Source organism: Podarcis filfolensis (assembly GCF_964270895.1).
Source record: "Podarcis filfolensis genome assembly, chromosome: 3".
Taxonomy (NCBI): Eukaryota; Metazoa; Chordata; class Lepidosauria; order Squamata; family Lacertidae; genus Podarcis; species Podarcis filfolensis.
In genome coordinates this window covers 105,642,126-105,666,980 of record NC_139606.1, presented here as the reverse complement: position 1 = coordinate 105,666,980, position 24,855 = coordinate 105,642,126, and the positions used below count along the sequence as shown (strand labels likewise).

Below are 24,855 nucleotides of genomic sequence, written 5' to 3'. Positions count from 1 at the left end.
GAATTCCTCATTCGACCACGAGGCTCACTGGGTGACCTTGGGCCAGGCACTGCCTCTCTCAGCCTAACCTACCCCACAGGGCTGTTGTGAGGATAAAATGGAGCGGTGGGGGAGAACAATGTTCGCAACCTCCTTGAGCTCCTTGGAGATAAGGTGGGATGGAAATGTAATAAATGAATAAAGAAAATGACAATGAGTAATGGAATTTGGGAAGAATCACAACAATGTGGCACAGGCAAGATGGGCCAGAAAGGTTTGTTAAAGACAGATGGAGATGACAGATAGATAGATAGATAGATAGATAGATAGATAGATAGATAGATAGATGATAGATAATCTGAAGCCTTCCTCTTTTAGCAGTCTTGTGAATGTCATAAATTCCTTCTAGAACACACACTTTTAATAAAATGTACCAAAATAACATGTTCCTGCCGATATGCTTTCAAATCAAAGGGCAGGAGCTTGTGGAAATCTGCACTCCTCATGCACAGTAAGAACTGAGGAATTTTTAAAAGGAAAACAGGGGTGGAAACTTTGTCAAAGATATTCACTCGCGCATCCTAAAAATACTGCTGAAACAAACAAACAAAAAGCATTAGCTGGGAATGGTCTGGGATGGGTTAATTGTAACTTTTTATGTTTGTGAGTCTGTGTTTTGCTTGGTTATTTATTTTTAACTTAAGAGCCCAGTCTGGCAGTGCAAGCAGGATATGTCTATGTTTCTGTAACTTGTGCAACTTAAGCTGTTACCATTTCCTGACTCTCAAGTGCTCAGTGTTCTTTCTAGCACATTTTTGCTAATGGAATTGAAAATGGGAGGACGAGCAACCTCCCCCCTCCCGGCTCCTGCATTTATGATCCCTGTGCTACTTCCTGCTGACCTGCAACACCCTCCCATCCCCGCTTTGATCCTTCTGTAAATAAAGCTGCCAGGGATTAGGGAGAAATTCCACTTAAGGACCATTCTGAGATTACAAACCTCATTCCTGCTTATAATTCAATCAGGCTTCGCAGGCAGGTTCCCTTCGGCTCTGTTCGGCTCACTGAGCCATCTTACACATACCGTATTTCTTTGCCTTGGGAGAGCAGGAAAGGGAGGCCTGTGTCAGCGCATCAGAAGGGGTTCATGCAGGTTGCATGAGCGCTCCAGCCAGCCAGATTCGTTCTGGAATCCTCAGGTCTGAATCTTTGCTCTATCTTTTTGCAGCATGACATCAGCATCTACCCTCTGTTTTAGCACAAATGCATACGCTTTACATACATACATACATACAGGAGGAAGGTGGAGTTGAGCGAACCAGCTTTGCAGCAAATCTTCTGCAACTCTGTTGCTCAGTTGATGGCTCTTTTCTCCAACCATCCCTCTTCCTCTTGCGCTTCCCTTGTGATTGCCCCTGAACCTGTCTAGGGGCTCGGCCACAATTCAGCTTGTCCCGTGCCCGGAAAGCACGATTCCAAGAGGTTTTTCTGCTTGTCCCAGGCTTGGGTCCAAGGTATTTTTTTCATTTGTACCACCGCTTCCTCCACTGTTTACCGACGAATCAGAAGAAACGCCAATCCACTGAAAAAGCAATGGACGTTTGCTCTGATTCAGTGGTAAACCATGGGATTCACCTGGGCAGGGGGGAGTGCCGTGAAAAGCAGAAGTTTGGACAAGTCCTGTGCTTTTTGTAATCTCTGCAGGTGCTTCAGTTCTGTCTCTCATGTTTACTTATGATTCCATGCATTTTTATTTATTTTTACCAAATGTGCCAGCTTATGTGAGCTTTCGCTGGTCAGCTACAGGTAAGGTGACATCCTCCAGATGGGAGCTGGCTCGCCCCACAGTTTGAACAACTGTGCTCTACTCTCCCTGGTTCAAATCTCTGGCACGACTTCAGACAATGGCTTTAGGCTAGCCCCTCTCTCTTGCTTCAGTCCTTGCACCTGCAACCTGACGGATAATAACGATGTCTCACCTTACAGGGTTGTTGGAAGGATTACAACTAGATAATGCAACCGGATATTACCATCGGATACCAAGGCAGTTCCAAACGCCCAAAGGGAGAAAGGGATAGTAGTAATGGTTGAGAATTCATAATTAAGTGCCCATTTGGAGAGTGTAACAGACTTTTCATAGCATTATGGAATTGCTGTGCTGGAAGAGACCCCGAGGGTCATCTACTCCAATGCTTAGCAATGCAGGACTCTCAGGAATTTCTACTTTATTTGACTGTTTAACCACTGGGGATGCAAACCTTGGAGGTTGTTTTCTTTAATAATAATAATAATAACAACCCACAGAATTCACTTGAGAACCATTGCTAGTCTCACTGAAACTCTTTGGGTTCTCTTCCCAAAAACTCCCTTGCTTGTTCAGGAAGAACCCTCAAATTCAATCTGAATTTTGCTTTAGGTGAAATTTTGGTGGAGCCTCCAGTCATTGGAACCAGCAGAATTGAGTTACTGGGGAAGATTATGGAATGTTTGCACATGCATGGAAGCGCATGGGTGTGTGTACACAAAGACGCACATGCATATAACTAATTCAAAGAAGGATGGATAAGCATTTTCCAGGGATGATTTAGGTTTAATTAATCCTTCCTTCTTACAGCAAGAGAAATGCCAAGAGTTCTCAAATTTGTCACCAGGAGCCTCTTGAAGCCATGGAAGAAAGCACATTAAAGCCCTTACAAGTTTAACTAAAGGCAAAACAAAACTTTGAAGATCCCATTATTCATGTTTATTATTAACTGAATTAAAGGTGGGTTACGGACGGTGGAAAGGCCTTACTCAAAATAGGATTCCCCTGTGGAAATACAAAATAAATGGAAGGTTGTAGAAGATCAACCTAGGACCAGGGCATTACTTGGGTGGGTGGGGAGCAGCAAAAGGGTGCACCCTCTCCCTGTGTTATCAAGCCACTTGCAACTATTCTTATTCAGAGGACTCGTTGATTTCATATATTGAGTAGCCACTGAGTGCGCTAAAAACGTGCATACATTAAAACGTGCATAAATTAACATACCAGAGGCACTAAAGGATGTGTCCAAAGCAGCACTGAGTAATGCATCCCGCCTGCTTGACCAACAGAACTTCCCCACCTCCTCATTCCTAAATCTGTTCTAGAGGTTCCTCCAACTCTTCAGAGCATATCCGGGGGGCAGAGTCTCATCAGTGCCTGGATGGTAGACAGGCACATAACCTTCCAAGGTAGACAGGCACATAACCTTGGTTTCCATGATGGAGTAAAACGGTAAGAAAACTATGGAACTATGTTTAGGGAAGCTTTTAATGTTTGATGTATTACTGTATTTTAATATTTGGTTGGAAGCGGCCCGAGTGGCTGGAGAAGCCCAGCCAGATGGGCGGGGTATAAATAATAAATTATTATTATTATTATTATTATTATTATGGGTCCATTTGAGGATCGCTGGCACAGAGAAAAACTACACCTAGTTTATGCAGGTGTTGAAAATAGTATGTTCTTCACCATTTCTGCAATCACCTCTGCTCTCTCTGATGCAATCTGTGGGATACAGGAACACGGCTTTATACTGAGTCAGACCACTGCTCCATCTAACTCAGTATCATCTACACTGACAATACTTTCCCAGTCGTACCTGGAGATGCCGGGGTGTGTGTGTGTGTGAGCATGCAGCCTTGTATATATGCAAAACGTGTGGCCTGCCACTAAGCTATGCAAAATATGTGGTCTTACCACTGAGCCACAGTTGTGTGGGTTCCATAATGCATACACAGATTCCTTTTCTGCAAACTGTCAATGCATAAAATTATCGGAGGAAACACTGCAATAGAGCACAGTACTAGAAAAGTGGGCATTCTTTTGACTAATCTTTCTCCTCCTCTCCCATCTATTTGATTCTGTGGCATAAGTAGGACCATTACTGCTGAGCAATGGCCGGAATCACTTTTTATAGATTTCCTCCCCTCCAAGAGATACTTTATTCATGAGGCTTTATTTAGTTCTTCCTAACTTGCAAAGCTACCCAACTTACAAAGGTCATTTGTAAGTCACCGAGACGTTGGGTTTCAAAGAGGCGTCTCCCGGTGGTTTTAGCGCCACCTCAATCTACTACAACGTGCTTATTTGCAACTCAATATGATTTTTAACCTACTACAGGAACACTCCTAAAACATGAAATCAGCCCTAGGCAAACCCAACACACAAGTTCCAAGGGAAGGTTTTACAACATACACACACACACACACACACACACACACACACGTTTGTTTCATTTTACATTCTGGCATATCCCAAGGGCTCAGACTAGAATGGCATTCCTGAGGAATGTGGGTTTATTTGTTTCACTTACTGAATTGTTTTTATCCTGACTTTTGGCCTCATATAGGTGGCTCACACAAGTAAACATAATACAATGGTACAAATAAATAAAACAATATTGAAATCTGAAATTAAAGCACAGGAGCAGGTAGGGAGGGGGAACCTAAGGGATGATAATCCATAAACACAATAGAAACAGACCACTTAAACGAATATGCAGGAAGGAAACAAAACAGGGAACTGGGAAACACAGAATACAGTGGTACCTTGGTTGTCAAACTTAATCCGTTCCAGGAGTCCATTAGACTCCTGGAACCATTCGAAAAGCAAGATGTGCCTTCTGATTGGCTGCAGGAGCTTCCTGCACTCAATCGGAAGCCACAGAAGCCACATCGGATGTTTGACTTCCGATAAATGTTCACAAACTGGAACACTCACTTCCGGGTTTGTAGTGTTTGGGAGCCGATTTGCTTGGAAGCCAAGCCATTCGACAACCAAGGTACCACTGTACCATGGTTTAGCACACATAATGCTAAGCCACTGTTAACGTTAACCATAGTTTAAGGTGAGGCATTTGCCAGATGATCATATAAGCCTTGGTTTATTACAACACAGAGCAGAAGAGCCTTGGGAGTGGTTTGATATATTTTTTTGGTCACTCTTCACTCACAGCTCTCTTGCCTTTGGGTGGTAACATCTCTATAACCATAGTCAAGGAGAAGGTCTGGATTTGCACATAGTGCTAAGCTATAGTTAAAATTAACTGAGGCGTATAAACCCTTATTTACAAGAAACTTTTAACAATCATTAATAAATTATAGTTAAGCAGCTGGACTAGGTTCACGTATACCGCTAAGTATTGTGTGCAAACCAGATCAACACATTTTAACAAATATATGTGTGCATATATGTATGTCAACCTAGCAGTTCGAAAGCACGCCAGTGCAAGTAGATAAATAGGTACCGCCACGGCAGAAAGGTAAACGGTGTTTCCCTGCGCTCTGGTTTCCATCACGGTGTCCCATTGCACCAGAAGCAGTTTAGTCATGCTGGCCACATGCCCCAGAAAGCTGTCTGTGGACAAATGCCGGCTCTCTTGGCCTGAAAGCGAGATGAGCACCGCAACCCCATAGTCGCCTTTGACTGGACTTAACCATCCAGAGGGGTGGGTGAGTTTATTATGTTTTCTCCAAGTATTTGCACAGGGTGGTAATCTGACTATCCACCCACATTCCAAAAAGCCATCTTTCCCAGTGTATTTTACTTCTGCAAGACATGAAGCTGATCTTGGGAGCTCCCAGATTAGCTTCATCAACCTCTGCCTTCATCCCACACAAAAGTGGTGAACAGAGCGGCTGTTCATATATGCTCAACGTCTGTTGTTATGCCAAATGACCTGTTTTTACTCAGGAAATTTAACAGCTTATTTAGGATATTAGCTGCTACGGCACTTCTCTTTCTTCTACACGTACACAGAGAGTAATATATCTTCCCTTTTTAAGCTGACTAGTCTGTGAAGCGCTATCCAATTATGGAACAAAACCAGAACACTTTTGATCTTCCTTTCCCATGCAGTGGCTGCAATTAAGTAAGTCTTGCCAAAAAAAAAAAAAGTGAGGGGAAGCATCTTCACTGACAAGCGGAACAGGAATGCTGGTCCTTGTCACATATACCTTTGCAATCGAAAGTCAAGCCAGTCCTTTTATCTATAAATGGGGCTGGGACAGGGTGTGACAGGACCAAGAAAAAGTGCCTGGTGTGAGCCCCAGAAGCTTAAGAGAAAAGAAAAGCTAGCAAAGGCTGCAGACACCTGTCTCACTGTTTCTCTTTATAGTGCTGGACCATCAAAAAGAGAGAGAAATTATTGCTGATTTTATTATTTAAATGGGAATACAAAAAGGGGAGGTGTGAGGAGGCCAAGGAAATAAGATAATGAGTTAGGGTTACAAAAAATGGTTTTGTTTTTATTATTCTTTTTTCTTTTTTATGTATTTTTCTATTTTTTTGTATTTCTTTCTTTTTATATGACCTTTTTAAATTTATGTTTTTGTAAAACTTCAATAAATATCTTTTAAAAAAGAGAGAGAGAGAGAGAGAAATTAGAAAGTGAGGAGGGTGGCATCAGCTGCAGTGGATTCCAGCATTTCATAGAATCACAGAATTGTGGAGTTGGAAGGGACCCCGGGGGTCATCTAGTCCAACCCCCTGCAATGCAGGAATCTCAACTAAAGCTTCCACGACAAATGGCCATCCAACCTCTGCTTAAAAACCTCCAAGGAAGGAGAGTCCACAACCTCCCCGAGGGAGTCCGTTCCACTGTTACACCTGCCCTAACATGTTTTGGTCAGCATGAGATGCTTAATCACAGGATCGTGTGTTCGAGCCCCACATTGGGCAAAAGATTCCTGCATTGCAGGGGGTTGAACTAAATGACCCTTGTGGTCCCTTGCAACACTAGGATTCTGTGGTGTGTGCTGATGCCTGGTCTACCTGGAAGAACAGCAGCGCTGCTGTTGAAACTTCTCCAATGGCAGCCAGATGAATTTGAGGCTGAGAAATCAAGTTCATTGGGGAGAGATTTGACAAAATGGCATTTTCAATCTTTTGCTGCTGTTTCTTTCTTTCCTTCCTTCCTTCCTTCCTTCCTTCCTTCCTTCCTTCCTTCTTCTTTTTAAAAAACCTAGCGGCTGCCTTATAGGTCTGAATCCCTCACTTGGAAAACAGAGCAAGGAAGCATTTGCACAAGAAAAGAAGGTGCCTACACACCCCAGCAAAGTTCACTGCACATCGGGGAATAGTAGTAGCGATATGAGTCACCAAGGCTCACTGCCATGCTTTTGCTCTTTATTCCTCCAGCCTTATCTGTACGCTTTCCACCCTCCCCTTATTCTCTCCTGCCACATGAATCGCTCTATATCATCTGTGGTGCATGTCTGTGTGTTTTATTCCCCCTCCTCACCACCACCAGCACTCCTTCTACAAAGCAGTTTTCAGACATTCAACCTTGAGGTAGCACCTCCCATGTTGATTTGACCCAATTTATATATTTATTGAAAATAATAATAATAATTTTTATTATTTATACCTCACCCATCTGGCTGGGTTGCCCCAGGCATCCTTAAAAGCTTAATAAACAATACGAACGCACTAAAAACAACAGCAAACAGCAGCACACACATGCACATTTCAAAAACTTGGTGTATGTTTTTTTGGGGGGGGAGCAGCGGGTTTGTGCAAAACAGGGCTGCTAAGAAAAGTCTGCTGGCTCTCATAAGCCAAATCAGGAATGGGCAGTATCTGGGAAAATACAGGACTTACAGTCGGAATGAAAAGGCAGAATTAGGAACCTATCTTAGCATTTGTAGCGTTAACAGTGTTCGAAACTCCCATTGTTCTAGGCGCATTTTGCGACCAGGAATTTCCTTAGTGGAAGCAGTTTCTGAGCTCTTGGTGGCAGTACTGCATTTAAGATTTCAGGTTAAAACTGCAGAGTGAAAGGAAAGGAAGACCTTTTTCTGCCTCCTCACTTCCAGCTACTCTCTGAAGACTGGAGAAGAGACCCTCTTAAGAATATTAGAGGGGTGGGAGGGGAAGGACTGGACCCTGTGAAAAATGAACATAATATTTTAGCTGCAGTTCATTCATTTTCAGCTTTGTAATTCTTCTTTAAAAAGCAGGCTTAGACATTCCGACATTGCGCCCATAACCTAGGATAAAGGTGCCATTTAAACTCCTAGCTTTCATATCCCAGTTTCTAACACTGAGTGTGAAGGATGGGGGCCTGCTGCAGTTTGACTCCTGCCTGCCCCAACCCATTCCACAGAACCCTAAACTATCAAGTGTCCAGTGGAAATAATCCTGATGAATCGAACACAGGAACATAGGAAGGTGCTTTATCTAGTGCTGCATTTGTCTCCCCCAACAGCAGAGAATGTTCCCAGAACTATTTGGAGATGCTGGGGACCGAATCTGGGAGCAGGTGCTCTAACTCTGAGCCACAAGTCTTCCCTAAAACATGGGGAAGCTCCTTCAAACGGGGTCAGCCTCCTGGCCCTCCTACCAGCAGTGCCTACACTACAGTTGCCAGGTCAGGAACATCCTAGACCCAGAAGATTTTAGGGCCCAAACCTGAGACCTAGAGGGGAGCTATCGTGATGTCACAGGGACAACAGACCCTCCAACACACTGAAGGCCAAAATCGGGACGCCATTTTGTGGGACACCATCTTCCCGAAGTTTTTTGGCCACTGTGATCTTGTGTGATTTCATGCCACTATTTCCCCCCTAACTTTTAAAGACACGCCACCCAAAACACATGTTTTGGGGTGCTTGTGGTCCTGAAATAAAGCACTTTTTAGGGGGGTATCATAGCATAAAATCACGCAATATCATGGTGCCCAAAATGGCTGCTGTCCTTTAATGAGGAAAAAACAGGAGGTCCCAATTCTTCTGGGACGCTTGCAGGGTATGGGACTGTCCTCAGCGAGTCATTAGATTTTAATAAACGTTCTTTTTAGCGTTTCTCCACAGCCATAGCAATGCACCTGCCTTATGAACGAAAGGCAGAATTGTTTTGCACCTAATCAAATGGTTCCAGGGATGGAAGGTGTGTGTGTGTGTGTGTGTGTGGACAAAAGCCCACAAGGTTTGTGATGAAATCACAAATGCTGATATAAGAGCTTTTTGTCTGCTTGCTATCCTCTTTCCTGCTCCGTCCTTCTTCTTCTTTTTTTTTAACAAGATGTGAAATCATTTCTCTATTATACTGAGCCAATTCCTTGCCTTTGTCTCCTTTGTCTAAATTCGGGTCTCTGCAAATGATGGCTTTGTCTCATATGGAAAGCCTGCAAGAGGAAGCCACTTGTGTCTGTTAACCATAAAACCTATAGGATAACTGACTCAGAACAACCTCTTTCCAAATGGATTTTAAATAGCTCATTTAAAAGAGGAACTACGCAAGAAGAAGCAATGCCTTTCATCTTCAAACAAAATTGGCTGCTGCTTCCCACAGAAGGCTGTCTGCTGCTATGATATTAAACAGGCAAGCCAGCTTATTGATCTGACCTATATGCTACCTGCTGTTCAGGTGACAGCAGGTATACCTTGCTGGTATAGCAAGATGAGACACTTGGGTTCAATTTATCTGTTTCCCTGGGAGATAGGGAGAAAAATTAAGCTTCCCCCTCCCCCCCAAAAAATCTGCTAATTTAGAGTTTGGAGTTGTAATCCAAAGCATCTGGAAGACACCAGGTTTACATGGATCATGGATGAAAGCCATTATTAACAGAGTTCCCATTGTCCTGTGTCCTGTTCCCTATTAAGCAGACTAAGGCTGTGTGTGTCTGTGTGTGCTTAAAAAACCCAAAAACTATATACATGCATATATCATAGTAGCTTAGTTGTAAGAGACCCTGAGTGTCATCTAGTCCAACCCTTTGCAATGCAAGAATCCTGCTCACAGCCGTCCCTGGGTGAGCTTGAACCACCAACCTTCTGGTTAACAGCCAGACATACCAACCCATTATATAGATATAGATCATAGAATAAACACACACCATTTGATTGCAGAAAAACCTCTAAGCAGATACAGTGGTACTTGGGTTACATACGCTTCAGGTTACATATGCTTCAGGTTACAGACTCCGCTAACCCAGATATATAACCTCAGGTAAAGAACTTTGCTTCAGGATGAGAACAGAAATCGTGCTCTGGTGGCACGGTGGCAACAGGAGGCCCCTATTAGCTAAAGTGGTGCTTCAGGACCTCCAGAACGAATTAAGTACTTAACCTGAGGTACCACTGTAATATGTTTATCAATACAAACCATTATAAACCATTAACATTAATTCTACCTAAGCAAAAAAAAAAAAAGATTAAAACACACTCCAGTTTACTCTGCACCCAGTACACCCCACCCACTGGTTTTGTAAGCAGTGTGCACACCAAGTTAACCACAATTCTTATCTTTTCATATCATTTCTTACAAAACACTGCATTTTGGCGCATTCTGGCCCCCAACCACAACCCAGCTTCAATCTGCATTGCGAAACAGGACAACTTAGCTCTGCTTTAAACCAGCGATGTGTATAGAGCCTTAAGAGTCAAGCTTTAAGGGGAATGGGCTGCAGTTTGGTGGTAGAGCACGTGTAAACTGTTCTGGCTTCAATCCCCAGCACCTCCAGGTAGCTTTGAGAGAGATCCTGGTCTGAAGTCCCGAGGAGTCACTCAGTGTAGACAGTGCTGAACTAGATGGAAAACTGTTCTAACTCGACTGCGCAACAAGACGCATGCATTGCACCAAGGAAACCACAAGTGAAACCCCAACTTGAAGATGATTGCCCAACAGATTGTGCATGAATGAATTGTTGCACAACAAGCTTCTACGAGCACATCCGTTGCAAACTTGAAACTCTGCCATTCGCTAGAGGCCCATTATCTTTATATGTAAGCAGTGCATTTTGAGGGTAAACAAAATATATGGTGCTGGTACTAGTATGTTGATAAAAGTGTCATCAGCAGCATCACAGAATAGGTGGGTGTACTTGATCCTGGGGAGCGCTGTCACAATGAATCTGCTGTATGTACACATCCATTGGTGGGCCACTATCTCTATAATTGCTACCTGGTGCTACTCTCCTCATGTTTTAACAGCCTTGTATTTGACAACTCACCTGGTAACCATGGGTGACAAGGAATTTTGTGCAGGCAAGTCAGTAAACTGGTGAAGGAAGAGACCCTGCCAGTCTGCTCGGTTTCCAAGCTGGCTGGGGAGGGAGGTAAACATGGAAGTGCAGAATACTTGGGAACTAGTAAACGATTGCTTTTTGCAGGCTAGTAACTTCTGTGGTTTATTTGCAAGGCTGCATTGCACTTCAGCAAAGCAGCTTTCGGAGTTTAAAAAGAAAAAGTCTTCCGGGCAGCTGCAAAAAGATCTTTTTAAAAATTATTTTTATTATTATTTTGCAGTTTTCAACAAGATATTTCAAACTGCTCTAATAAGAACCTAGAGCTCTAGGGAGATTTCCTTATCTGAAGTCTCTCTTCCCCCTGCCCTCTTCAATTTATCCCGGTAATTAGATTTATCTTCCAGATCAAGTTTAATAAGTTCACTATGTAGTTTTGATGCCTTTGGAGTCTCTAGAGTTCATTAGCACCTTTTCAATCACAGTAAGTGGTCTCTTGAAGCCCGCCGTTTCTCAGGGGTTTGAAATATAATGTTTTAATTGTATATAATTAAATACTGCTTGCCTTATGTAGATTGAAAACTCTTTGTAATGTTTCCAGCTCCAGGGCTTTGCCCCCCTCCCCTCACCACACTTTAATTAGCTGCCCTAAGTCTTTCTGTAGTCCTCTTTTCCCCATAGGTATCAGGACTTCCTGGAGGGAAAATTGGACCACATCTAATTATTGTTAACGGAGAAGGGGCAGAACTATCTCACCCATTTGCTTTGCACCAGACATTTGAATTAACAGAAAAGGCTAGGAGACCCATTATGCAAGGCTAAGACGTTTGAAGCAAGGAACTGAATCAATGGAAGGGGCACAGTCAAATGATATCTGCTGGAGTGTACAATCAAGAAGGTGGGTAATATGGCTCGGGAAATGCAGGTATTTTCCCACCCACACAGGAAGCTGGCCATGCACACAGCAGAGTCTTTGTTAGTCCTGCAATGATGCATCAAGGACTGGCAAAGGCAGAAGCACTTGACCTGTGAGTACTGCAGGATCCAGCTGAGCTTAAGAGCACGCCGGATCCCTAAAACCAGAGCTATGAGGAAATGGTCCTGGGGCGGAGGTGTAGGATACCCAGTCAACTCTTCCTTTTCCATTTTTATTTAATCTTTATTGACACATCATCAAAATTTAGCTTCATGTGCTCACCAGCCACCTGGGACAAAGGCTACAGCTACACTAAAGATTGAAAGCACATGACTTCCCCCAAAAAATCCTGGGAACGGTAGCTCCATGAGGGGTAAATGACATCTCCCTGGATTGTTCAGAGGAAGCCAGGTGCTTTAAATATATGGTGTTGATGGACCTCACACCTCTCCTAACGCTGGTGCCATTTTTAAGAGGTCCCTGAATGGTGCCATTTCCTACTTGTATTGTATGTTTCATAGGATATTGTGGTGTCGAGCAGCGTTTGAAATTTGCCAGGCCCAAGGTCCATTTTGCACCTGACTATCAGACACTTGTGCCCAAGATGCCCAAGTGCAAGGATGGCGCATGATGTCTCCACCACCTGGAGGTGCATGCCTGTTTTCACACAATAGCAACACATCCTGTAGAATTCTATCGGTTATATTTTATCTGCACAATCAGAATGAATTTCAGTAACCAAAAAGTCATATGGCAACTAGACATTCCATTTTGGTAACTGTAACCCTGGTTTAAGTAGCTACTTAGCCCCCTAACTTATATATATGAGGTTCTAACGCTGGTGTCAAGGGAACAATCTTTTCAATACCATACACATCATGGCTTCCTGGAGGAAACATTGGATAATATCTTAATTATTTGTATAGGATAAGGGAAAATGACTGCCTTGCCAAGTAGATTTTATGTAGAATTCTGATATGGAAGTAGTAGACTAGGGACTGGATTCAGTTAATAGATCCTGCCAGCAGAAGCCCTGCGGAAGGCCTTCCACCTTCCAACAGGGAACTCCACTCTCACTTCCACCTGCATGTCCCCCACCCTGAATTTGGCAGGGAGTGGAAGAGGTCAGGAGAACCCCCAGAACAGCATGCAGGGGGAGGAGAAGGTTGATTGTTCTGTCTGGCAAGCAAAAATGCTTGCACTGGTGGAATGATCAGAAAACGTGACATCAAATTCCTTTCTGGGGAAAAAGAAATAAGAAACTGATGAATGAGGGGATTGCAGAACTTGCAATAAGGATTGCAAGGAGCTGAAGGAAATGGGGATTGTAGGACTTGGGATGTGGTGTCTACACAATAGAAGTTGCAGAGCAGGCCCACAATAGGAAACCTATGCTCACTTCATGCTTAGTGCACATGTGCCAGAGGTATCTTGGATTAAACGCAGAAGCCTAACGAACCATGTTAACTTTGAGGAAACCAAAAGATAGTTCATAGACTATCAAACAGGCTCATTAAGCTCATGCACTGGTTTAAAAATCACAAAATGTCAATAGCATAATATGCTTAAGTGAAGGAGACTGACGGAATCAAGGGAAATCACTGGACAATTTAATAAGGGCTGAAGACCCAATGAGGCTGTTTGTTTTTATCTGTCACCTGGGCATGAAGTTTCCTTGAAGAAAATAATTTCTGGATCTGAGATCATGTGGTCATCCTATCCTTCTCATGCACACTGGTCAACAAACCATGACAGCCTTTCTGTTACAAATTCTTCAGGCCTTTGCACGTTCTAATTTATTTTAATGGCTTTGAAGACAGAGTTTCCACTGCATCCCCGGGGAGGTTGCTTCAGCCTTACAGACTTCGTTGCCAAGAGCATTTCTTAATGCTGTAACATTTAACTTAAGCTGCCCCCTGAATCACTCCCAAGCCATTCCTCCTCGCCCCAAGCATAGCAAAAGCTGACTCTAGTATTAAGAGGGTTCCATTGGCTGCTATCTAGCTCCAGTCTCCTTCCAGAGCTACAGCAGAGAGAAGCACAGAAGAAGTAAGCAAGAAGGGATGGTGAAGAAATTTGGCACACTGGGGCTTACTTCCCTCTGTGTGTGTGATTACTCTGTTAAATATTTTTATGGTATTTAAGTTTGGTATTTGGTATGGGAGAGTGCTAGTGATGAATGGAAGTGAGAGCTGGACCATAAAGAAGGCTGATCGCTGAAGAATTGATGCATTTGAATTATGGTGCTGGAGGAGACTCGTGAGAGTCCCATGGACTGCAAGAAGATCAAACGCATCCATTCTGAAGGAAATCAGCCCTGAGTGCTCACTGGAAGGACAGATCCTGCAGCTGAGGCTCCAGTACTTTGGCCACATCATGAGATGAGCAGACTCCCTAGAAAAGACCCTGATGTTGGGAAAGATTGAGGGCACAAAGAGAAGGGGCAAGATGGTTGGACAGTGTTCTCGAAGCTACCAACATGAATTTGAGCAAACTGTGGGAGGCAGTGGAAGACAGGAATGCCTGGCGTGCTCTGGTCCATGGGGTCATGAAGAGTCGGACACGACTAAACGACTAAACAACAACATGGGAGAGTGCTATTACACTCATATCCATGCCTACCTTGACAACAGAATACTGTAGTGTACTCAGAGCTAAACCAGACTCTGGCTTAGCATTACATCCAAAACTGTGCTTGTTTTTTCTCTGTCTTGCTCCGCAACGAGCTGTTCTACGGCTAACCACTCATGGTTTGTCTGGCGGAGACAAACCACAAGTCTGCATTCAGATGTAACACTATGCCAAACCATGGCTCAGGCCCAAGTGGTGCAGCAGTGGCAGCAGCAGGACTAAGGAGTGCTGCAACCACAATCTTCACTCACAGAACCCACATGATTGCTCATTCATGCTGAGCTATGGTTTGGCTCAGCATTACGCGCAAACTGGGTCACGGCGTGTGAGCGTGTGGGTCAGCTAGGTGCTCTCTGTGTGTGCACTCAACACTTCCACTTATTGTTTCAGCTTGGTCTTTCAAATCTGGCTCCCGTGTGATGCAAACTTCTATAAATTTTAATTTGTTCCTCACCCCCCCCCCCCGGTGCATCCTGGCGGAAGTGTACACAGGCTCCGATGAAGCTAATAAGTGGTTTTCACTTGGCTCTCAGAATTATTACACAGCTAAGATCCAAGCTCTCTTAATCAAGCGCAGAGATGCAGCTGGCAGTGGGAAACTGCCAACAGCTCATTACAAATAAGGAAACATGGCCTCTTCAAGGACAAAAGACAGGTCAAATCCTAACAGGGATGCGATACAACTAGCATGAAGCACCTTTTCCTCTTCTCTTTTCTCTTAAGCTTTTTACTTGCTCTCGGGTCCTCTAGTTAACAATCTCTGGCAACAATGGTAGGGAAGGAATCTCTGCCTGAGTACCTGGAAAGATATAACCACTCAAAGGTAGACAGTACTGGGCCAAGCAAACTGACAGGATAACGTAGCTTCTGTTTTCATTTGTGCCTGTTGGGGGAAAAAAACCTTTTTTGTTCAGGCTTTCCCCAGCAGAACATTTAAAAAATGTTATTATTGTTCAGTCCAACTAAGATATACTCAGATCAACGGTTCATTTGTTTCAATGAGTCTACTATGAGTATAACTAGCGTTGGATATCACTTATTAGTATTACTACTACGTGCAATGGATTTTCCTGTGTCAGTATTTTATTTAAAGTGCAGTTCCATTTCACCCAAATTCCCCAAGGGATATGCAAAACTGTCCCTAGAACTCTGTTACCCAATTTGGAAGTTTGCAAGTTCTTCTCCATGTGTGTTTCCTGGGAAATCCTTTAAAAGCTCAAGTGAGAAAAACCTCTTGCCCCTGTGCATTTTAAAGAAGGTTCCCTCTGGCTGACTTTGCAAACCAGGCCTATAGCATGAGAAGTTGCCACCTGCCAGCATCCTTCGATTCTATGCACCTTTTAAAAGTGCAAGAGTCTTGTCCCATAATGAATTTGAGAAACCCCCTCCATGGTCTCTTCAATGTACTTCACACTGAGCTTGGCAAATGGCAACCCTTAGGCTACAGGCCGTGTGCCGAGTGCTGCAACCTGGTTGTCCCAACTGCCAACAGAATCCACACACACACCCCAACATCAGCTTGCTTGCAAAAAGCGGTTTAGGCAGGGAGAAGTTTGGAGAAAGGAGGCAATTGTCTCATTTTGCCAACCTTATTCTCCCCTGCCCATCCATATGCACCTCTCTGTTTATTGCACTTGGATTTACGAAACTCTGTCCCCATGGCATTTAGACAGGCACCTACTAAGTCTGTGCTTTAGACGACTGTTTTGGGGGGGGACTTTATTTTTTGTTCAGGCCTTCCCCAGCTGAACTGTTTATAGTTTGCAGTTGATGCGATCTACAATGAAGGGTTTTTTAAAAAAATATTATGCTTTAAAATTTTGTTATATGACTGATTTTATCTTACGTATTTCCCCCCCCATATGCTCTTGCTCACTGCTTAGATCCTTTCAAAAACGTGTTTATAAATTCAGAAGAGGGCTCTGATGAGGAGAAGGGCTCTAAAGTCACCTGAATGGAGAGCTCCCCAGGTGTTTTCTAAAGGCAAGGAAACCCTGGGATTCTGAAGACTTTGGGGGCCCATAGAGGGAGGATGGAAGGTCTTGCTTACATTTACACGCCAGCTTTCCTCCAATGAGCCCACGCTCATGGTTCTCGTCCTCCCTGTGTTAACCTTCTATAACAACCCTGTGAGGTAGGTTAGGGTGACTGGCCCAAGGTCACCCAAATGAGCTTCATGGCTGAGAGGGAACCTGAACGCTGGCCTCCCAGGTCCTAGGCCAGCAGTTCTCAACCTGTGGGTCCTCAGATGTTGTTGGACTACAACTCCCATCATCCCTGAGCTCTGGCCTTGCTAGCTAGGGGTGATGGGAGTTGTAGTTCAACAACATCTAGGGAGCCACAGGTTGAGAAAGGTTGTCCTAGGCCAACACTAATCACTAGGCCACACTGGCTCCACACGAGATCTGCTGCCTGTGCACTAATTTTTTTAATTTTTTTTTTAAGTGAGTGTGGGAGCCTATCTGGTTCCACAATCCTCCAGTCTTTCTGCAGTGATCCTGTTATCAGCCCCAGACAGAATAAAATACAGCTGCAGCTGTCAAAAGCAATTTTCTTTATTTATATCTTAATTCATTGCAAGAAAAGCTGAGGTCCTGTTCAGGGAAGTCACAAATAAGTTGCTCTAGTTGCCAGCTTATTTTAGGCTTCGGAGGCATTCCCCCCCCCCCCATTCATGACGAAAAACAGGTTTTTCTTTTAAAATGCTGGTGTATGGAAAGTGGATTTTGCACACAGAAAGCGGAAGTCCTGAAAAATGTATTGTAATGTTTGTTTGTCTTCTTTAAAAAAACAAAAAAACTACCAAACATTATGTATTAGGGCTGCAAAGTTTAATTGGTCTGATCAGCTGAATACATCATCAAATAAAGCTTTATTTAGTTAATTGATTAGAAAAGCCACATTTCAGCCAGCATGGACATCTTTTTTCATTCATTCATGTATTGTTATTTTATTATTTATTAAATTTATATACTACCCTTCATCACAAGATCTCAGGGTGGTTGACGGAACAAAAACAACGTAAAAAAACCAAGTAAGCAAACAAAACAATACCCCCCCAACAAACACATTTTAAAGGCTGTAGAATATTAATCAGCCAAAAGGCTGGTTTGAGAGGAATGTTTTCGCCTGGCACCTACAAATATACAATGAAGGTGCCAGGTGAACCTCCCTGGGGAAAGCATTCCACAAATGGGGAGCCACTGCAGAAAAGGCCCTGTTTGCATCTTGCCACCCTCCAGACCTCACATAGAGGAGGCACTTGAAAGGTCTCAGATGATGAATGCAGAGTCTGGGACAAATTATATGTGGAAAGGCCATCCTTGAGGTATTCCGGTCCTGAGCTGCTTAAGGTTTTATAGCACTTTGAATTGGGCCTGGAAACTGACTGGCAGCCAGTGCAGTTGGGCCAGGATCAGTGTAATATGCTTAAACTGTCTTGTCCCAGTGAGAAAACCTGTCCACCCAGTTCTGCACTAGCTGAGGTTTCCGAACCATCTTCAGAGGCAGCCCTATTTATTATTAACATATTCATTTCAGGAGCTAATGTAAGTCTCAGCACATGATAATCAGGCGGCACTTATAAAAATTTAAAAAAGGAACAGCCCCCTTCAAAAACATTAGCGGAGTGGGAAGGCTGGCAGCTGAGACAGCAGCCGATTCACTGGAATGCATGTCCATTGGGCAGAATGTGTGGTGCAAGGCAGGTGTAGGGAACTTTTGGGCCCTCCAGATGTTGCTGAATTACAAGTCCCATAATCCCTAGCCAATGGCCATTCTTGCTGGGTCTGAAAGGAGCTGCAATTCAGCAGCATCTGGAAAGCTGTCAATGGTTCCCTAACCCTTGGAGTAAAACAAAAGCTTTCACTTTACTCCGAAGCTGTCTGATAGACCGTGGAGAAGAAAACACCACAAAACGTCCTCTGATGGATGGGAAGCCTCCGTGGACATGGCGAGGCAACTTTGCTTTATATAATTGGGCCCTGGGGAAATGCATAACAGAGGCTAAAGAGGATCATTTTCAGAAGAACGAAGCACCCATAACGCCTATTGATTTTTCACCGAGAGTTCTTGGCTCTGAGCACCTCTAAAAATTAGGCCGCATCTTTCGAGTGCTGCTTTTTTTTTTTAAGCCTTCATTCATTTCATTTACTAGCCTATCTTAGCTGCCTGTGTTGCTCTGACACTCATCTCTTAGAAAAGGTTTCTTATCATGGCTGCAATCTTACACCAATCAATAAAATATAGAGTATCACTGCTGGGGCAGCACAAAGCCTCTTTTGCAAGAGTACCAGGAGAGGTCTACTACTCTTATCCAGGTATGTGTGTATATGTGTGTGTGAAATGTTGCAACTCCATCTGCACAAACTATTTCAAATTATTCTCTATGTTTCTAAAATTAGCCATGCCAGCTTGAGATCATAGCAAATGAGTTGAACCAGTGAACGGGCTTCAGGCACATAATCTCTGCATGGTCTTCCAGAAATAATGATTTGTCAGTTAGGCAAAAGTTTTCAAACAGTTCCCTAATGTTGGGAAACCAAGTGCCATCTATGCTGAATTCTCACACTTTGGGTCCAAACTAGACAGATATGTGCTTCTTTTCATGTCTTCCATGACCACCAGCACATGTTCTTTCAACAGTTCACCCTGGCTGGCACCAGGAAAACCAGCACATTTTGAGCCCATTCTAAAATTGTCTATATGTTTCTGAACCACATGACCACTGGCCATGCAAGCTGAGTTGATGGGAGTTTAAATCCAACATCTGGAGGGCCATAGGCTCACCACACTCTTTTTAAAAGCCAGTAGCAAACTTCATTAATTTTGACACTGCTGCTGCTGCTTTGCTGATATGGTAACCCCCCCTTTCTCTCCCCCAAAATAGAGAGGCTGGTCTGGATGTATATTGTGGTCTTTGTTGGTTTGCACCTGGTGAAAACACATGAATTCTTTAAAACTAAGTGAAGCACAGATTCACTGAGACAGCAGATAAGTCTTGAGAGATCAAAGACTAGTTGCTCAAAAACGTTGTTCTGCCTTCCTGATACACTTCAGTTCATCACACAATCACACACTGGCTGCATTTTGCACACACCTGAACTTACACATCTACAGAACCTCCCAGATAAAATAGATCTCAATTTGAATTTGCCATAACTTCATAGAGACAAATGCAACATCAAGTATTTCTGCTAGCACAACAAAACTATCCCCCTTCTCCTCCTGGACACATGCGTTAACTTGGAGTCCTTGCCCTGGTTTCCATTAGTGTACCAGTTAGTTGATTCCAGTTCAGATATTTTACACCTTGACTTCCTCTCCTCCTTTGCTATTGTTTCTCTTTTTCTTTCTTCAAGGCAGTTTAAAAACTTCAGCACAAAGTTTTAAACCACCGTAAAACTCCTTACAGCACCTGCTCTTACTCATCCTGATTCCACAGAATACCATGCAATGATTCAGAAGGAAAATCAAAGATTCGGGGCATCCGGAATGCTACCTTTACCCCTTCTAGTATATATATATTCAAGCAGTTTTCCATTTATACCTCAGCATGTAGCACAGGATTGTACCTGCCCCACATAATGAACCTGCTGCATTAATGCATTGCACATAAATGTTTAAATGGGGCATATATGTGTTAAGTGCATGTGGCCAGAAAACTGGATTCTCAGCAAACATGATCATGAATGTGCAGAAGCAAAATGGGCCCAGAGATGGGGTAAGTCACACTTCAAGGGTGGGGCAGGCAACAGAAATGTCACGTCCCTGCATCTCAGGTATCTCTAACCATTTTAAACCTAAAACAACAGCCAGCTTGAATCCAAAAACACTAGAACGTTGTCGAAGTTATCAATCACTGCCCAATGATGCCAGCAGGGAAAAATAGCCATCAACATTGATGGTCTCAAGAAAGAAAGAAAAACCTCGTAATGAAAACCAAGCTTACCCAATGGGCAGGTAGGTGGGGGACTCAAAGCATTTTGCTTAGGTGACGCTTCTGAACACATGTAAATATTGAACAAGGAAACGAGTATTTCATCCCACAGGTTGGCGCCCTCCCAAAATAATTTTTTTTAAGCCCTTCACTTATTTATCAGCACCACTGCTAGAACAATTTCTACCTCCACATTATGCACGGCAACAAGATGCAAATTCATTATGTGAATGCATAAACTAAGTCACAAAACTTAATGTTAAGCATTCAATGTGCCGGTCTCAGCAGACTTCCTTTAAATAGGTAACTGGTCCATGATCTCCAGAGTTAATGCAATGTGCACGATTATTCACAAGCGGTTCTGCCTTAGGAATAGTTTGTTTTCATGAAGGACTAGAACTTGAGATGGGCAGTGGCCTCTTTCCTTCACATTGAAGTATATAGGATGAAGTATTATTTGATTTGCAGGGTGGTCCTTCAGACTTCCATTACTTCCCTTCACCATACAATAAATAGACAATAATATATTTACAATTTTGTGCAGAAACGAAAGAGGGAAATTCTGTCCCTAGTTGCCAGGAAATGCTTATCAGCAATGTTTCCTCCCTAGCCTCTTTCCCCGCCTGTAAACTGTCAAACCTGGCTGCCTTGCCTAATTGGACTTTCCCCCACGTGGCAACATTAACTTGAAAGCGCAGGGCATAAATATTTCATGATGTCACAAAGGCTAATGACAGCCCTCTCTGAACTTGCAACCTGACGGTGCTTATTAGTCTCAGGCTGCTTTTTGCAAAGGGAACAGCAGGGCCATCCCAGAAAAGCTCTGAAAGCAAGATCTTCCTAGCCACATACCTGATGAGCTCAAGTGTGCCTGGGAAAAGAGTCTACGATTTCTACATTGCTTTCACCTTGTACTGTTTAGAGCTACTCCCACCTGGGATCTCTGAAAAGGCTGGTAATTTCCACACAACAGTCATGTGGACTTTCGAAACAATGCACAGACACACTTCTGGGATTCACTCCTTTTGACAGCGCTCTCTGACATGCACACAGCTTCATAACATGGGGAATCTGTATGGGTTTGCCACAGTCAAAGTCACGCACACACGCACACACAGCACCTAAGGTGCCATGGCTTCCTCTATATTTTGCACACAAGAGCACCCAGCATTTGATTCAGCATGAACTTTGACGATAACATTTTACCAGATATGATTGCAAGTACACCTGAACTGTTGACAAGCCACAAAGATTTAGCAGTACTTACACAATCTCGTCGTTCTGGAACTCAAGCTCTCCGCAAGTGTCTTCGAAGTCCTCTCCGCCCCCTTTGGCCGTGCCTTCGAGGGTTTTGTAGGGCACAATAACATTTCCTCGCGCTCCAGATGTCCGTAGCACTCTCACTTCCATCGTTCCCACGCTCTCACTCACGTGAGTGACTGGCTCCTCAAAGGTAAAAATGCCAGCGTGGTCGTCGTCAAAGATCGTGACAGTGGCAGTAGCAGGCGACCCCAGGCAAGCCACGGTTGCAATGTGGTTGACCTCCAGAACCCCGTCTTCTCCCTCCTCAGATAACATTTTCACATTACTGAGGTGAACGAGGAAGTTCTCATCTTCCTCAAATATATCGTCGTCAATTATGCCCACCCGTATTTCCTTCTGCATCTCGCCTGGCTTAAACACCACAGTCCCTTCAGTGAACTCATAGTCGGATCCAGCGTTGGCTGTGCCATCTTCTGTTCGGAAGTCAACTGAGATGGTCTTGGTCAAATCGCCACCTCGGCGAGCAATAGTTAGAGCTACCGTGCCACAGTTCTCTAGGCACTGGTAGGTGCCCTGCTCAAAAAAGACCTTACTGATAGGGTCGTTGTCTGCCACTTCACAGTTGACCTCGTGCATGCTGACCGCTTTCCTTGCCTGGTCAGCTGCATGCCTCTTCAGTATGTTGCCAGCTCCCGTCATGAGCCGAGTAGCCTGGATACGGTAAAAGGCTCGGCTCTTTTGCTGCTGGCTCAATACTTGATAGTTAGCTAGCTCTATCAGCTGCTCCACTTCTTTGTCTGGGTGCTTCTGCTTCAGCTCTTTGAGGATCCTGGCCATTTCCCTCCTTGCTTCCTCGTCGTCATGGTCCTTCTCGTCCACCTCTAGGACCAGGGTGCCGTCCAAGAAGCTTTCGACATGAGAATTCACCACCTTCCCATCCATTTCAATGTCCGCTTTGGACTGTGGCCCTTCGCCTTCGTGCTCGATGATCATGCCCCTCTGCTTGCCAGCCCTGTACTTCTTGTAGACGTACTTGTAGAACAAAAGCCTTCTGTCCGCAACCCATGCGAACACCACGCAGATGGGGAAAAAGAACAAGGTGAGCAAGCCTTCCCAGACGTCGACAACCCCAGGAGATATGACAGACAAAATCAGGTAGAGCCATGTGTAGGCAAAGATGCTCCAAGCGGCTGTGACGAAAAACACACGGAGGTGCTTAATCTTCCTGACCTCCCCATCAGGGACAACGTAGACACAGATGGCTATGATGACAAACATGTTAAAAGCAGCACTTCCTACAATGGTGCTCGGCCCAAGGTCCCCTGCAGTGAAGCCATGGCCGCACACTTCAATGACAGAAAGGAGAATCTCAGGTGCAGAAGAGCCCAGAGCCATCAGCGTTAAGTTGGAAACAGTCTCGTTCCAAACTCTAACAGTCGTCTTGGTGGTCTCGCCATTGGATTTCTTGATCGTGATCTCTCTTTCTTGGGATGTGATAACTTCTATGGATGACATGAAGCGGTCTGCTATGATGGATACTCCTAGAAACATATAGACCATAGCCACAAAGTATACGGTAGCTCTTGCTATTTTATCTCCAAAGGAAGGGTCTTGAGGCTCCCAGATTGGCAAAATCACACCTTTCTTACAGAAATAGGTACCAGTGCACTCATCAGGTTTGCTGGCATTTTCGGACAGATGTTCTGCATGCACTTTGTCCATGTGAAATAGCAGCAAGAGCACACAAACACTTAAAAGGTGAAGACCACCAGGAAAGGCAGCTAGATTCTTTAATCCCATCATGATTGGCTTCTCGTACCAGTTTCCCAACGTTTTCCAACCTGCAGGATACAAAATTGTAAAAACGTGTTACTCAGATTCAGGTAGCAGGGGGAGAGTTGCAAAATTACTGTCTTTCCGCAGGTCACATAGATTTAGAGTATCTCACATGGATAAACCCCATTTACAAAAAATAATGGTTTGTCAAGTCATTAGCGAATTGGAACAGTTATATCATGAAATCCGTACATCTGCTGTTGGCTAATGATTTCCAGTTCAACTTGCATTCAGTTGAAAATCACTGAACTAATAAACAACAAAAAACAGGTGTTTACAACCAATTAAGCTTGTCTGAATTAACATGGATTTTTGACAGCACCAGCAGATCCTTGCTGAAGTGTCACCTTTTCCCTTTTTTAATGAAACAAACAAAACAAGACACAATTTCCTGTAGCAATATCTGGTAGAGGTTTTCTAAACGCCAAATGAAAATTACTAGTAACATTCTAAATCTGGGTAATAATAATAAACAAACTTGTTCGCAAATTCCCTTCCTATATTTTATGGCCATGAATTATACAAAAAGTGGAATAAAAAATAAATAAACGAAGGTCAGTGGCATGCTTGTCCATTCTCCAGCATTTACATGTCGATGGGGAATTTATACGGGTCTCAGAAAGCTAGTCACCTAGAAAGTTGCCCGTGCCTTAATAACGTAAAAAAACCTCTGTTCAGAGGCCTCTGGGTACTGCATCTGATACTGGAAGCAGTGCAACTTATCCATCATGACAAGGGGCCATTGATAGCTTTATCCTCCATCAATGTGTCTGATCCCCTTAAAGCCAGCCCAAGCTGGTGGCCGTCACTTGCAGTAGCCAAAGAAAGAGGTATTTTCTTTTTGTCTGTCTCGAATCTTCTGGCATTCAGCTTCACCGGATGAGACCAGGTTCTAGCATTGAAAAAGAGGAAGAAAAAAACTCTCCCTGCCCACTTTCTCAACAGCATGTACAATCTTATACACCTGGTGCCGTCCCTGTGTTTTGGACTACAACTCATGCTGGCTGGAGCTATCGATTGCTCCATTATTGCTTTATTCTTTATTGTAAACTGTTTTGAGGGTTTCCCCACAAATCAAGCAGTGTATAAATTTGATGAAACAATCAAATAATAATTGGGAGCTGTAGACCAAAACATTTGACAAGCACCAATGCTGGCGAAGACGGTCCTAGTCTGTTTATGGTTGCTGCTCAAATTGCGTCGCTATCAGTAGGGCAACAAAGATATGGATACACTTCTTTTATCTCATTCTGCAACACAGATTCTACCATACCCCTCTCCTTCTAGATCTATGTGCATATCAT

At 43.7% G+C, this 24,855-nt stretch overlaps 1 protein-coding gene and 1 long non-coding RNA gene across 9 annotated transcripts in view; both read right to left on the bottom strand.

Annotated features, from left to right (window-relative positions):
- Positions 1-24,855, bottom strand: part of SLC8A1 (solute carrier family 8 member A1) — a 282,886-nt gene that overhangs the window by 198,904 nt on the left and 59,127 nt on the right. For all 8 annotated transcript variants that reach the window (XM_083604984.1, XM_083604985.1, XM_083604986.1 and 5 more), the window contains one exon: positions 21,720-23,556. In XM_083604984.1, coding sequence (XP_083461110.1) covers positions 21,720-23,518 — 1,799 coding nt within the window. In that variant the 5' untranslated portion in view covers positions 23,519-23,556. Of the gene's footprint in view, positions 1-21,719; positions 23,557-24,855 lie in introns of those variants that run through there.
- On the bottom strand, positions 6,899-10,644 carry LOC310758920. The gene is made up of 2 exons (XR_014546095.1): positions 7,371-10,644; positions 6,899-7,301 (listed from the first exon to the last, which is right to left on the bottom strand). It is a non-coding gene; the product is annotated as an uncharacterized lncRNA (long non-coding RNA).